This window comes from Calcarisporiella thermophila (genome assembly GCF_041956535.1).
Source record: "Calcarisporiella thermophila strain CBS 279.70 unplaced genomic scaffold VTP21scaffold_6, whole genome shotgun sequence".
Lineage (NCBI taxonomy): Eukaryota > Fungi > Calcarisporiellomycota > Calcarisporiellomycetes > Calcarisporiellales > Calcarisporiellaceae > Calcarisporiella > Calcarisporiella thermophila.
In genome coordinates, this window is record NW_027192196.1 from 125,677 (window position 1) to 141,817 (window position 16,141).

The window sequence follows — 16,141 nt, forward strand, 5'->3', positions numbered from 1 at the left end:
CTGGCTTCCCAGGAAGCAACTGTAAATAGAGTAGGCTTCTCTCTCTCTCTTTCTACTTTTCCATTTTAATGATATGGTTACTTTTTTATCTCCTTCGCTTTCTAATAATAATAATATATAAAAGACAAATAATCATGTATTAAAGTAAGAATGCGGGCGGGAAATGGAAGGGGGGGGGGGGGGAGGGAATAGAATAATTATCGTTGGGTGCTATGCCAAGGCTAACCGAATAAATGGAGTGGGAAAAAGAATCATAGTGGAAATAAACCAACTGAATATAGCACGAGACTCGGGAAGAGGAGAGGCTATACCCCCTGCACCACCCGGGGCCATGTCTGTCGTATCTTCTCGAAGAGCTCGGGTTTTGTTCGCGCTAGTGCGCCGGGGTCCTCGGCCAGGGCCACGAAGGTAGTGGCGTTACCTGATAGGATCACACTTCCAAAGATGTACCTAGAATAAAGGAAAGAAGGGGGGTTAGAAGAGCACATCAAGCCGTCCGCCGATAGAGTTTAGCCCTCCGCAACGCTTACATCATCTGCAGGCCAAGCAGGAAACTGACGAACACAATGATGACGGTGTAGGGGCCATTGGCCGCCCCACCATTGAATGCGGGCTTGGCAATCACCAGATAGATGTAGCCCAGCACCCCTGTGATGATGCCCACCAGGAAGGCACCCATCCCCACCACGTTTCCAACCAGGTTGTCGTTGATGATCTGCTCAATGCCGCGGTCTTTGATGATGGTCCAGGTGTCCTTGGCGGCCCGCAGGAACGGCTTTCCATAGATGGCACATTGAGTATACGCGTAGAAGTTGATGTATTCAAGGATCCCCTCGATACAAGCCAGCAGGCAGTCAATGCAGATGAGGCAGAAAGCGGCAAACGCGTTATTGGAATCGTACGCGGCAGAGCGCGTGAGCGTGCGCAGGGTCTGGATAATCGCAATAAGAAGCCCCCCGAAGCAGACACTTCCAAAGCTGGTGGTGAGCGCTCGTTTCAGCGATCCAATGGTGGGGTTGGACGGGGCCGTGGGGGTTCCGTACAAGAAGTAGTAGGAGGCAAATGCGCCACTGACGGTAACGTGAATCACACCTTCAATCACTGTGGATGGAGCAGAGGATTCCGCGGGTGAGCGTCAACAAAGTTCGATGCTATAGCGCGACACCCTTACCTTGTGTTACCCAATAGAAGCTAAAAACGGAGTAGATCATTGCCACCACAAGACGCCCATCACTGGTCGTCTGCTGAGTGCCGTTGGGCTGCGTGGTAGTGGTGGAGAGCCATTGGTAGAGCCCAATGACCGTCAAAATCCACCACACGTTGTAGGCAATGGCTACCACCAGGCCGGCGATGGCAATGATGACGGTGCCGTAGTATCTAAAGGAAAAGGAGAGGCGGATTAGAGGATCAAGGGTTGGCCAGTCACATATGCACGGTGACAGTTACTTGCGCATGATGGAGGTGACGGTCTCCAGCATGACCACGGCGAAAGGAATGCGGCTTTTCCACCAGAACCACATCATGATAAAGAGCACCGAGAATATCAAAAAGATAATCGCGCCTACAAAATATCTACCAAGGGACATTCAAAAAGCATTAGCCATCGGCTCTTCTTGGAAAGGAATTGGCCCATGATCGATTACCCCATAACAAAGAAAAATATCGTGACGCCAATGTACACGAGAATGGACAGAAGAAAAGTGAATTTGATGAAGAAACGCGGGAATCTGTAGTATTGCAAAAGTAAATGCAGAATGAGCTCACATCGTCAGGGTTCAACTGGTGCCACTCTGCCCAGACTCATTACCTTTGGGCGAGCAGAACATAGAAAAAGCTTATCACGAATCCAATCACGGCAAGGATAAACAGCACCACAATTAAGCCGGTGTCCAGATTAATACTAGAAGACGTGCCCGAGCCCGAGGGGCGGCCAGAAAATATACCCTTATCCACGGCTGCACTCAAGCCAAAGTAGCTCAGTACCACAAACCCAAGCAGGTGCACGATAAAGAGGATCGCAAAGAAAACATCATTGCATTTAGGCTGTGGATTGAATTTTTCAGAGTCTTGCGGTCGCGGGGGAGGGGGTTGGTAAGACTGTTGCGGAGATGCATAGCCGTCCGGACCAGATTGGTACGTAGGAGGGGGCGGCATGTAGTATGGTTGGGATTGGGGCGGTGGCGGATTGGGCGGTGGTGCGTACTGTTGCTGTGGAGGAGGCGGCGGGTAATAAGGCTGTTGCTGGCCACCTTGATAGCCCTGGCCTTGCGGAGGCGGATAGCCGTAGGACATTGCGATTTAGAGTAGGTTTTGTGGTGATGGAGAGAAAAGAAACGAGGAGATTTTAATAGAACGGGAGCGAAAAAAGGCCGATTAACAAAAAGAGATTTGACGGAGGCACTTTAATGAAAAGACCTTACGCCACCACACTCAAGAATTTTCGATTGAAAAAAAATTGCCCTAAACAAAGCTCCAGGATTGGAGGAAATTAAAAGATATTCTTGGCAGCCGATTTCTACCCGGCTTAATAGGGAAGAGAATTTGCCAATACGCTATTGAATGAAGGTAGTCAGTCTTCTCTATTGTATGGGGACGGCTGGTGTTGATTCATATTTTTACTACTGTTTTGTTTGCTTACATAACAAGTCTAGGGGGCGAGGTCCGGTAGGCGTAAATGGGCAGAAAGAGCAGAATTTTGGATACTATTTTGTCATACCGCCGATATAGTATGATTCTTTGAACACGCCCTGAAACCTTTTTTTTTTCTCGAAGTGTTAAGTTGAATTGGTAGAGATCGAATTTACGATCGCTGTTGGAGTGACAACTTCTAGGATAAAAGATGAACCAAAGATATTCTACCGTACACTGAAGAGAGTTTCATTTATCCAGAATAAAAAAAAGCCAAATATCTTAATTTGACTAGCTACAATCATGCTTATTTCTATAACGGATCTCCACAATTTATATGCATTTTTGCGTACTCGTTCATCAGCGTAATAGCCTATTAACACAAATAAGTTTACATTAAGTTAACAGGTGATTGAATAATAGCGAGAGGACGATTGACGAGTCTGGTAATGCAATTACGAGCGTACTACCATTAGTTAGAAAATCCATAGTAAATAATTTATACTCTTCATCGCAAAGAACAGTTCATCGATGACTTGGAAATGAATTGGCAACCCCCAGTCGATGCCTCATGGGTTTCTTCATTGGAAAATGGGGAGCCCCTGTTATCGATGGCAGAACAACCCGAATAATACGTATTATAAACTATGGACTATTTCAAAACACCATCTTTCCAACCTTTTTTCTTTCACTCTTTTCCACAAATCTCCTATTGATATAGATATATGTATTTTTTATTAGATTTTGCTTTCAACCTTATTACATATATTGCACTCTTCTCTAGTCAATGATGAAATCAATTGTCACCATCGCAGCTATAGTAATATTAAGCTTTGCCTCTATTTCCAAAGGGCATCCAGTCAAAAATATTGAGACACCCAATTCTGTAAATCATCAAAATGAAGATTCTGAATCACCAAATCAAATATATGCTAGTGGTATGTCTCCCGATTTGTCAGCGAATGTGGGCAACAATTTGGATGCCGATGTAAACGGTGTGTTAGGTCTTATTAGGTATCCAACTGGTCTAATTGAGGAAAGTGGTGCTCAGGCATCTCTTCTTGTGTCCGGTGGGAGGGGATTATCACAGAAGAAATGAGAAGAAAGAAGAGAATAGCAAAAAGTATTGTTAACCCTATAGCAGATTCTTTATGAAGTGTATGGTTTTCTGATAAACTTGCGTTGAGTGATAAAATGGATGAGTTAATAAAATTATATCCCGGATAGATTTAATTCCATTATATATCATTATGAATGTCAAGAAGTTAGAGAGCACATGAGTCAATCATTCCAAAAGAACAAGACTTTAAAATTATTTTTAGAATTTAACATTAAACATACCTTAAAACAGATGACTAATGAAGAGGTACGAATTTTTAATCAAGTACCATTGCTCAAGCCTTTTCAACCTCCATTCATCCAAGTTGTTCGAGTTGTTCTATGTAATCACCCAGGATGAACCTTAAGGAATAGATGTTATTTATTGTAGATTACTTAATAACTTTGTTTTGCATTGTAACATAGACGAGCTTACTTCAAGAGCAAAAGTTATAAATTAGCCCCAAAATGCAGTTACACCTCAATTCCTCAGTTTCGAAAATGTTTAGAGTGATTATTTTCTTAGTGATTTGCTCATTGGCGAGTGCTGGCAACCCAGTAGACCTGTATTCTGCTTACAATTATACAGGTGCACGTTTTGCTGCTGGTGCTCTTCCTAACCGCTGCCAATTAATCGATAAAAAGCAGGTTTATAACAACCTTCACTCAATACACTACAAGCATAATTTTTCCTCGCTCGCACTGTATGAGGATGATGGGTGCAGAGTATTGGTTGCAACGGTTACCAAGAGCTACAAGAAGTTTTATATCCCCTATATTAAAAGTGTTAAATACATTCATGGCTAATATCGAGCACAGAATAAATTACTACTATACGTCTCTTACCTAGAGCTTTAACAATTGAAAAATTTTTGTTTACAATATGAAAACATCACAATTTTAAGACTCACAGATATTATTTTCACTTGGGTTTTAGTAAAATATTTTCTAAACAAACCAAACTCAATATGCCATAAGTAAAGGATGCAAATCCAATATTAATACCAGGTGATACCTATAAGATGATAAAAAAATCTATTGAGCATCTGTAAAACTCAATGTACTATTTCATGCTATTCCTTATTTTTGAAGGACACAAGGAAAATTGAGATATAGCCTAATGTATTCTCATTAAAATGACAATATAATAAATCTCGATCATCAAAAAGAATCAATACAATACGGACGTTGTAATGTATTTCTCAAAGATAAAAGGCCATATCAAGGAGAGTGGACCCCTATTCGCACTTAGGCATAGTCACATGTACAAGTGGTGCTTGTAATGCCAATGCAGCGGCCCCTAATAGCTCCACAAGTATTACGACAAAAGTTATCGCAGTTTCCAAACAGACATTGGCCATCAGCCGTACAGTCCCTTTTTTCGAGGGCAGACTTGTTGGGGCTTGTGGGAATCGCAACCGCAGTTCCGATGAAGGCCACTGCAAAGACCAGAGGAAAGAAAGAGCGCATGTTTGACGGAAGTTTGAAACGCTGTATGACAGACAAAAAAATTATAAGATGAAAAACTAGTGATTGTTTTCGCTGTAATTTCATCCCCCCTCCCCTTTTATAACCATTGCACTTTGAGGGATTTATTCACTCAATTGTGCTCATGGAAAAAGGTAAAGCATTTTCGCTATTCGTTATGATGTTACGCACTGTAAGAGTATATGCGTTCTAATGAATTTCTTTGACCTTCTCACCTATTAGAAGTATGGCTTTGGCAAACTATGTAACGGCAAACGGTAGTGATATAAAAGAAATACCAATAATACGCGCATGCCTCTTGTTTAACCCTTATTTAGGTTATCAAAAAAATTATAAAGATATTCTAGGCAACTTGAACTTTCGAAGCCACCTAAACTAATAAGACCTAGTGATTTTTATCTGTATTTGTATGCTGCATGTCGGATTTTTATTTCCGCGTTAATGGTCAATTCTATGGTATGCGCCACATAGATGGGTAATAAATCTTGGCGAAACATCGTAATCTAGTTTGTAGTTGTATTCAAAAGGAATAGAATCATCAAGGGGTAAACTGTAATGATAATGGGATAATTGCGGGAGAGCTATATATGGCTTTCTAGTATGCTAAGCTTTGCATGTAATCACAAGTCTCCATTTAAAAAGAATAATAGCGGGATTAAATGAAATTAATGAGGCGCGATATTAATATTTGGAGGGGGGTAAACGAAGAGTGCATATACTGTATTGCAATGACACTAATAAGATATATAAGATGATGAGAAATGTATTATGTAATTATTACAATAGATCAAATCATATTTGGATTGTCCTATATCTACTTTTTCTCACTGAAATTTTAACTCTTTTAACTTAGCATTTGTGGTAAGTCGGAGTTCCATCAAACATATCGAACAGAGTAAATCAAGATGGGCAAATTTGTTCTTTACAAAATCGCATGAAAATAACCAAATGTATACAACTAAACCTCATAAAATAAGAGATAGATGATGATGGCCCACATTTGCGAATACCATTACCTCTTTAGGCCGATTTTTGTTCGAAGAAGCTAGAGTCGATCTGTATTTCAATTTCAGAGCAAATTTAATCTGAGTTGGTTGAGGGAATATTTTCGAGGCGTAGACTTAATTTGTCCTTTAATAGTATATAAAATGGAATTGATCTAGAAATATTATCCATTCTAAAAATGCGATCAGAGACTCGGGGTTCATAGAGAGATTTTGGGTCAGCCGAATGCTGTTAAACGTGACGGAGTACTTTAGATGGGGAATTCTCTCCTCGATTTTTCATATTTCTAATATTGCAATTAGTAGCCCACCTAGGATCAAAAGGTGGGCTGTATTATAATTGAGAAACTCCCAATACTGAATGGAATATTTTGTCTATTTGGTGATAGAGAAGTAGAATGTAATCATTTTCTCATCCTCAACGAAAAGTTTTCATCTTGTCAGATGTAGATAAAGTTATCAAGGCATGCTGGAACCGGCGTGCAGCTAATACACTTCCCAGAGATATTAAGCCTACCCTTGTTTTACCAGCTTCTGTAATCAACGGAAACTACACTAGTGTGGCTATTCGTGAGATTTAGCAGAAGAGCAATTAATTGAAATGTCGAAAAATGCTGCAAAAGTAGAAAATTATGCTGCTAAAAAGTGGTGTGTTGATAAAAAAGAGTAGTTCAATATCACTCAGAGTCTTAAACATAAGAGAGTGTTTGCTCATTTAATTTTGTCGAATGCTTCATCTGCTTCCCCGGATTATGAGAGCTAACTAGGAGCCAAGTAACTTTACAGTAATATTTCCACTCATTTTTCTGAGGTAATTGTTATATTGTTAATTCATATATATATATATAATGCGCCTATTTACTTCAACAATTTTTTTACAGATTGAATATATAAAAGGGAGAATTATTAAGTAGGTAAGGCGTTGGGAACTCGATCATGTTACACTGGTTTACAGTTGGGTTCATTCATACATAGTCACGCCTGATTTTTAGCTGCAGGCCCAACTCTACCGCCCGGAGCCGTGGCATTGAGACAACTTAGTGGGATGGGCGCACCCCACCTTGTGCCCCAGTTAGGAGCAGCGCTCCACTGGTGCCAAACTCGTTGTTCGCACAGTCCGACATGACCCACTCCATGGGAAACCTGTCTGCTTAAATAGAACCTGTTTCCCCCAACCAGGTGTGATCTCACTGGATTGGCGCAACTGCCAGGCGCAATGTAATCTCGGAGGTCAAAGGAAATTGCTGTTGCCATGCTCCATGGACACGACGCCCAAAATCTGGTCAGCGCCCAGTCACAGTAGAATAGTAAGCAAATGGCAACGCCAGCGCCGCAAAGCACGGATAACTCAACTACCTGTAACGGCCCAATGGTCCAAGTGATGGCTTGTATGTCCGAAGCCACTAGGCCCATCATCGTTGGGTCACTGAGTTTGCTACCCTCTAAACGAGACCTGGCAAAGAATTCAGCCCACACTGATCCGATCAGCCACGTCGTGAGAGCACTGGCGCCAGCACTGATAGCAGACCTGGTGAAATACGCTACCACAGCCGCTACCACCTCTGGTTCGTGGCCAGGGTTGCCAAGCAGCGTGCGTAGGCTAGGTTGCCTGCCACTCAGCATCTCCATGAGTATACCCACCCGTTCTGCACTTACGCCACGCGTCCTACAATGCAGTATTCCCCAAATACGCACACTCTGTATATGCAATGGGATAACCACATGTGACACTATTAGGGCCATCACAATGGAATGCCCCACGCTCCAGCCAACTAGTTGGTCAAATGAAGTTGCTCGATCTGCACTGAGAGGCAACACAGCAGCTACTATCAACAGAGCAATGGTTGGCACTATCACAGCTCCTGCGTGAGTCAGGCCTGCAAGAGCTGCGGTCGCAGACGACGCGCCACTGCTCCTGGGCGGGACCGGTGGCCCTCTAGTAACCCAAGCATACATTTCTTGTTGAACTGGAATTGCGGCAGTGGCTGCATGTGAAGACGCTGGCGGTGGGCTCGGAAGAGCTACGGGGCAGAGACTTGGAGAACTGATGGAATTTGGTTTTTCCATTATGAACTTCGCGGAACAGTAATGAATTGCTTAAAGTCAGTCAATATAATCTTAATAAAAATAGAAGTTCGTTCTAGATTAATAATATAGCAAAAACAATAAATAATCGGAATATCCTCACCTTATAAAATAAAAAAGGGTGAAGAATAATAAAATAAAGAGGGTGGGTTTATATAGATATAGGAAATTAAAAGATGGAAGTTTACTCAAATTATTTTAAGACTCTACACAATTGAAGATTGAGAAAGTTATTGTAAAAATAACTGCGGCGTCTACATCTTTTATATAGATCTCTATGAACATGGCTTGCACATATCTAGATATGTGCAAGCCATGTTCATAACTGAAAACAACGGCGTCAGGGGGTTGAAACTGTAAAAGTGCATATCTCCAGGGCACTCCGAAATTGAGCTCATATGGCACACGTACATGCTCAGAATGGTGAGGCACTAACCCTTTTTAGATAGCCTGATTGTATATTATATTGTAGGATTATAAGTAGCGTCATAAGAAGGAAATGCCTATTGGTTTGAGGACAAACATCAACGTTAATGGGCATATGATAGTCGAATTGCTTTATGTATTTCTGAAGTTATCGTTTATTATTCAGAATATTAACCTCACTTTTCAGTTTCAAAGAAATGGCTTTATAAAACTGGTGTATTTTGAGAATCATGCTTTTAGCAAGGCTTTTAAAAGTATTGGAAGATACATTTCTACATAAGCCAAGCGTTTGAGTTAGATGAATGGCTTTCATTGCATGTGGCTCAGCAGATTGCAAAAGCCACGATAAACAAAAACAGAGCGACTAAATATTCCTACAAATTTACTGCCCCTAATTGAGATCCTTTAAAATTCCAGTAATTAATGTTGCAGTTAAATGTCACAATATATATATGCATTAGTTAATAACAAACTACTTAAAAAGGATGAATGTGAGTATGACTGTAAAAAAAATTTGCATTCTACACTATTTCTAAGAATACATGCAAGGCACGTTTAAAAAAGAGAACCTAAAACTCTGACGGACAAGATTAAAAAGTGTTGGAAAATGTTTTTTGAGTTAGTAAAAATGGCTACAAATTTTTCTCATTACATGGTCCTTGCTCCTTAATCCTTATTTTTCCCATAGGCTTTTTTTTTTAAAAAAAATGCATAATATCCCTAATAGCATATTTTATTTCCACGATTATAATGAAACCGTTCTCTAAAATGAATCTTGCTAGTACATTCATGTATTCCAAAGGAGAAAAATCTTGCCGTCAAATAGTGAACTTTCTCGATATACATTACTCGATAATTGCTAAGGTCATTGTGGGAGAAAGAAGGTATCAACTTGAGTTCAAAACGCCACCTGGCGGTCGCCCCCGAACTCTAAGAGGCAGGAGAGAAAATAACAACATTAGCTTGTTATAGTCAGGAGTAACATGCCCTGTAAGAAGTCCATGGGTTAGGTTTAGAAAATGCTTTAAGATTGCGATCAATTACAGAATTGAAATAGTGAAAATGCAGATTTCTCTATTTCAGAAAATACCTGGTTGGGGCGGGATTCAAATTTCAAAATGCAATAGATTTATTAATATTGATCGAATTGTTTAATTTTTCTTACAGTATTTGCTGAATTATCAATTAGATCCACTTGCATAGATACGGATTGTGAGCTATGATCAAAAAATAAAGCCTCTTCCTTAAATAAAGAATTAACAACAAGGGATGGCGTTCGCCAAAAGGCACTTAAATTGAAATTTGAGCAAGCGTGTAATGTGGTCCGATGAGAGTGGGTTTACTCTCTATCGGAACACAGGGGGAGAGTACCTTTACAAAGGCAAAGGTGAACTCTTCCGGGGGTTAAATTTTAAAACCGTTGTCAAGCTATTTGGTAGATCGATGAAGGTCTGCGGATGCATCACGGAGCATGGCATAGGAAATTCATGTAAGATAGCTGGAAGGTCGGACGACCTCCTTTACTGCAAAATCCTTCAGGAGAACGAATCGGGCATTTTTGAATACTATCGCATGTACGAGTAGAAGTAAATATTTTAGCAAGTCAACGATCCTAGATATGCTGCCATAAGTAATAGAGCTTGATTGAAGAATAGCATGCTACAGGTGCTGGAATTGTCTTTTCGGCATTTCGATATAATTCCCAATCGAGAATTTGTGGAGTGAGGTAGCAAATCGTCTCAATTATATTCTCAAAGGCCCAAGAACAAGTATGAGCTTTGGAAATGAATCGAAAAGACTTAGGAAGTAATTGAAAAAGCTTTTATCGAAAAACTTTAGGGCAGCATGCCGGCGCGAGTCCATGCCGTGTATAATGCCAAAGGAAGCTACACTAATTATTAACAAAAGTCTGACGATAAAAGGTAAGAAGAAGAAGGATTGATTTCGAGAAATATCTTGCTAAAGCGGTGGTTTATTACGCCGCTTCTAGTAACCCATCTACATTTCATTTCTAAAATGCGGATTCAGCATTCATTTGAAAAGACTTTTTTTTGTATGAAGCGGATCTCTCTCCGGACTTTGGCAACAAAATTATTGCGATGGAGTGTCTAGCGAATAGTATTCACGGAAAAATTATTCTCCCGTCGTCCCATTCATATTCAATAACTGCCCTTGACTGCGTTGGAATGCCTCTGCATTATCAAAATTGAATTTCTCCACGATAACTATTAAAGAGCAATATAATGGTAACTATTTGTGATATAGCTATTTTTTGAATGTCTTTAATAATCTACAGTAGTGGCTAACTTTTTATATCCTTGAATTAACTGGTTTTAGCACGTAATCACTTGTTCTATCCCTATCTAACTCTGGTTTCATTATATTTTAAATTGGCTGAAAACTAGTGTTGGAAAAATAAAGTAAGCATTTAATTAATATTGTCCCCAAAGACGAGAATAGAGAGACTATATTTTTTCACGAAATATAATTCACTGTAATTAAGTATTGACAATCCAATAGACTATCATTAGATAGGGGCAAGAAAAGGTTCGAGAATATGCCTTTTCACTCATTTACAAGACAATCATAAATATAAGTATCCGCTGTGCACCTATTTCGCCTCACCGCTCTACAGAACGGCCGGTCATTGCATATCCTTCTGCACCTGCTGTCAGCCTCGCTTTGGGTCTTTGCACAAAGTGCACCACACTGCGTACAAGCCTTTTCAGGAGCCGCTGAAGCAAGTGTCACCAGGGCAATGAAGATAAGAAAAAGTACGAAAATTTGTTTCATGGTTACAATTTCATAACTTGCAATTTAGAGGAAATAAACTAGAGCAGCTGTGTAGAGTAGTATACAGTTATTTCGTGGCCTATATATACTTTTACCTGGAGTATTATCAGATGCCAGTAAATGAGATCTTTTCTCAAAGATGGGTGAGAAAGCCATTGATATTAGCTAATATCTCATGCAATGAAGAAGTTCGAAAGCACTTCTATTTCTTATGATCCACTTTCTATATGAGTCATTTTACACAGTATAGGTTATATATCTCCATAAGCAAATGCGCATTGTGAGAAAGAATTATTAGCTGCATGAGAGAGCAGTTTAGCTCGGAAACTTGGCTCGAGGCTATAAGCATCTTTAATTCTATCGAACTATTCTTCTGGACCAATAGATTTCTGGTCAGCATTCATTTTAGCTTTGCATAATCTGCACAGCCATAATTCAAGTCATCAATTGAATCTCGCTACATAATCTTTTTCTGATGTATGATTGAATCCTACCAGCCACTTCAAATTTGGAAATATGCGGCTTTCTATTAATTCAGAGTGTCGTGAACAAAGAGAAATATCCCTGGAAATTCTCTCGCGTACTTGTCTATTGTTAGTATTCATGGATATCGTTTTCATAGTTGACCTAATGCTAATGCATCGTAAGAAATGGCTAATCTCCGCAATTTACAGTATATACATTCTTCGCACACGCCCATCAGTATAATAACCTTTTAACACAAGTAGGTAGATATTTAAATTAACTGGTGAATGCATGATGGCGATAAGGGTTGTTTTACTCTGCTGATGCTATAATTATTGGTATGTTTAAATTGGTTAGTACCCCGTAGTGATAATAATCAATCGATATATCATCCTCGTGTAATAAAGTAAATTCTCAATAAATGATTTTGCAACGCCCGGTTGGTACGAATTGGATTCCTTGAATGAAATTGTAATTTCTAGTTAACTTTGGCCAAATTGACGATGCAGAATAGTCATTTTTCTATTGATTTTTTTTCTTTTCTCAATTTCATACATGCGGATCGGGTTTTATGAGAGTATTTTATAAAATTTCTTATTTCGTTTTTCAATTGATTCCAGACCTTTGTATTCAAATCAACTGATACTAGCGACGGTAAAGTAGAATGGCCGTATTGTACCGAGGATGAATAAGGAGAACTACATTTATTTAAGACATAAAATCATCTGTTATCAACTAACTATAATGATCATCCAAATAAACTGACGCATGGCATTAGCAAGAAGCATCAAGGTAAACTCATATTTAAGAAAAGATGTTTTCATAAATATGCGAAGCATCTGTATATATCGGTATCTGAAGTGCATCTGCTGCTCTTTTTTGCACTACAGAATGAATAAGGACTGCATATTCGTTTGCATCTGATATTGGCTTCGCTTTGGGTCTTAGCGCAAAGTGAACCACAGTGTTCACAAGCCCTCTCGGGCGCCGCAAAGACAAGTGTCACCAGAGTAAAGAAGAAAAAAAGGGCGAACAGTTGTTTCATCACTTTAAATTCGTAAGTTACAACCCAAGAATAGGAGAATATAAAACTAGGGTAACTAAGTAGAGTGGTAATCTGCATTTTCGTGGACCATTTATACAATTTGCAAGAAAGCCACGATGTCATTAAACTATATCTTTTCTCAAAAATGTATAAGAAAGCCTTCAATATTAGATAATATATCATGCAATGAACAAGTTCCAAAACACCTTTATTACTTACATTCCTCTATACCTATGAGTCATTTTACACAGTATATGCTATTTATCTCCATAAACAAATGCGCATTGTGATATGTAATAAATTGTGCTGTAGTCATTATAACTTTACTTAGCTTAGATATTCATAGTTGTAAATACATGTCACTAGCTTTCTCTTAACTTGTCTGCCTACCATATTATCACTTAAATATTTACAGAGAACAATTAAAATATGTTATAATATTTAGAAGACATAGTCTGCCAGAAGCAACCAAGAGCATTTCAACAATTAATTATGTTGATTATTTGCGCTTGTGCTAATACTAATCATAACACTATTTTATATTATAGGCGAAGTAACTAAGTAGTGCGATTGACTTTATTTATCAACCCTAAATTACATTTTCTGTGTCAAGATGGCTGAATGCCATGTGTTCGTAATAGTTTGTCTTGCATTATCAAAGCAAGGGAAATTAACAGCATGAGAGAGAGCTTAGCTCGAGAGCTTGGCTCGAGGCTATAAGCAGCTTAATTACTACCAAACCTTTCACTTGAACCAATAAATCGCCGATCAGCGTTCATTTAGCATTGCTTTATCTGCACAGCCCTATACCGAGTCATCAACCGAATTTCACTATGTGAACTTATTATGATATGTTTAAACCAATCAACCACTTCAAATTTGGAAATAAACGGCTCATGCTTTAGTATTATTTCAAAGTGCTGGGAACAAAGGAAGAGGAATATCTTGAGAACTTCCCACACGCACTCTTCTGCTATCTGCTATTGGCACTCTTAACTGACTCGTCCATGATTAGCCTATTACTAATTTATCGTGAGAACTGGTATTTTTAGGAGAAAGCCAAATTTGCTATCGAACTTTATTTCAAGTTCAAACCATATTTCTCAATAACAAATATTCACACTTTTCGCTCCAGGCTATACCATGAGCTGACTTTTAGTTCTGAGTTTTAGGAATTGGAAGAACTACATAGCTCTAAAAGAGGGTAGATGTCTCTATAGAGGGAGGAAAAGCTCTATAGGAGAATGAGAACTCATGGACTATGAGCAAGTGGTCAAGTGCAGTTAGTGGAGGTAACGTTTATTGTGGATGTGCCAACCTGAAAATAAAAATGATCTCGACCATAATACAGTCTAATCTTAAGTATGATTACCAAAATTATGTTTATTAGTAAAAGCTATAGGTACATTTCAATAATTCTTTAAATAATGCAGGTAACTTCGACTGAGTCAATCTTGTTATCGGCTTCTGCGCTAAGCTCATCCTTCCACCAGCCACCCGTGCTTCTGCCTAGCCTATCACCATGACAGTCACGTTGAGACATAAACTTGGCCGTGCATAATGGAGTAGCAGTGAAGACAAAGCTGCTGATCGTGTTCTCGTAGCCCCTATCGACATTATGGCAGTATGTGCCACTGTTGATAGAGTTGTCAACACTCAAGACCAGTCGACCCTCGCGGTTCTTTTTGGTCCAGCCACGGAGCACGTACGCATTTGCAATGGTGAAAAACAGGGTCGACAGAAGAAGGAGAGATCTCAACATTTTGGTGATGAAGATTGTAGATTATAGAGGGAGAGCTCTGCTGGACGAGCCAATTTATAGCTTCTGGAGAGCTGGTCGGATAATTTCAAATGCAAGTCGGCTCTTTGATGCAGACATTAGCGGTAACTAGAGGTGTGATCTGTTCACGTTTATACCAATTAAGATCCCTTCTCCTTTATGGTATCTTCAAATCACGCGAAATTTACGTTCCGGTCATGGCAAGTGGTGTAGGAAAAGAGTTTTGTGCTCAGTGGCGTATTTGTGAGGCTGATGACCACCCCTCCGTTTGCACTTTTCAAACTCCTAATGCCCACAAGTGATCGCTTCATTAACTTTAACTCATTTTTTAATACCCATTCAAACTAAATATTTTGAACAGATTCTGAAAATAAAATCGAGAACAAGTGCAATATCAAGACGTCTCAGAAATTTGTGGATTTGGGTTGCTATATCAAATTATTTCTTTACATAAAATATCTAGCTAAAGCGAAATGAAGTATTCAAAGTACAATCTCATTATACAAAAGCCAATTCAGCTAGATATTGAACGGTGCTCTCTTGTTGGACACGGGAATTTGCCGATGGATGATTCGAAATTGAATAACTATATTACTGTATATTTCTACCGAGCATCCAATTTCCAAGTTCACACTCAGCTTTTTTCTGTGGAATCGAGATAGGATCTTCGGAATTTGATTTAGAATTCTAGAAATATTTCTAGTATGGACACAATTAGTAGGAGGGATTTAAATTATTTTACCAACAGGCGAAATGGTAGAACGCGAACTGCCACCAAAATTTGCTGAGATCCTCGAAACTTAGGTTTGTTCCAATCCTTCACTCATTACTAATCCAAGACACGGAAGAAGGAGTGGATGTGAGCCATCCCATCTCTTTCCCGAATTTCGGCTAAACTAGAGATCATATCCACAGGAATCAAATAGACATAAGTTATTCTCCATTAAGGTTGTTTGTTTAGAAAGAGGTAACGAAAGATATAACAATTCAAGTTAATTGAATTGGGTTAATTTTGGTGCGTGTAATTTTTCTTTCAGATTTCCTTCAACCTTACCACAAATTGAAAGAGTGGAGGATGCTGATATGAACACCGTACCGATACGGCTGTCTCGGCTACAATTACGCCATTGTGGCATAAATTTCTTTAGGTATTTTCACAATAGCTTAGGCAATAGCTTAAGCTGGCAGGCGCACTTTAATTGGAGTAGATAGGCACAATAAGTGCAATATAATTGTTGTATTTCCCTTTTTTTTTAAATATAAAAAAAAAGGAAAATAACTATTCGCTCAAGCTCTTCAAGAGAACCAGACTTTATAGCATTTTTTCTG

General features: G+C 39.3%; 4 protein-coding genes across 4 annotated transcripts; 1 reads left to right on the plus strand and 3 right to left on the minus strand.

Annotated features, from left to right (window-relative positions):
• Positions 1-305: 305 nt before the first annotated feature.
• Positions 306-2,292, minus strand: VTP21DRAFT_9755 (uncharacterized protein; the record flags this gene model as incomplete). The annotated part of the gene is made up of 6 exons (XM_069400736.1): positions 306-450; positions 531-1,101; positions 1,172-1,377; positions 1,447-1,572; positions 1,644-1,727; positions 1,808-2,292. The coding sequence occupies 6 exons, from the start codon at positions 2,290-2,292 to the stop codon at positions 306-308; spliced, it is 1,617 nt and encodes a 538-aa protein (XP_069253481.1).
• A 1,123-nt stretch (positions 2,293-3,415) lies between these two features.
• Positions 3,416-3,727, plus strand: VTP21DRAFT_9756 (uncharacterized protein; the record flags this gene model as incomplete). Its single annotated transcript, XM_069400737.1, has 1 exon — positions 3,416-3,727. The coding sequence occupies one exon, from the start codon at positions 3,416-3,418 to the stop codon at positions 3,725-3,727; it is 312 nt and encodes a 103-aa protein (XP_069253482.1).
• A 3,466-nt stretch (positions 3,728-7,193) lies between these two features.
• Positions 7,194-8,285, minus strand: VTP21DRAFT_9757 (uncharacterized protein; the record flags this gene model as incomplete). Its single annotated transcript, XM_069400738.1, has 1 exon — positions 7,194-8,285. The coding sequence occupies one exon, from the start codon at positions 8,283-8,285 to the stop codon at positions 7,194-7,196; it is 1,092 nt and encodes a 363-aa protein (XP_069253483.1).
• Positions 8,286-14,452: 6,167 nt separating this feature from the next.
• VTP21DRAFT_9758 (uncharacterized protein) lies at positions 14,453-14,794 on the minus strand (the record flags this gene model as incomplete). The annotated part of the gene is made up of 1 exon (XM_069400739.1): positions 14,453-14,794. The coding sequence occupies one exon, from the start codon at positions 14,792-14,794 to the stop codon at positions 14,453-14,455; it is 342 nt and encodes a 113-aa protein (XP_069253484.1).
• Positions 14,795-16,141: the final 1,347 nt, after the last annotated feature.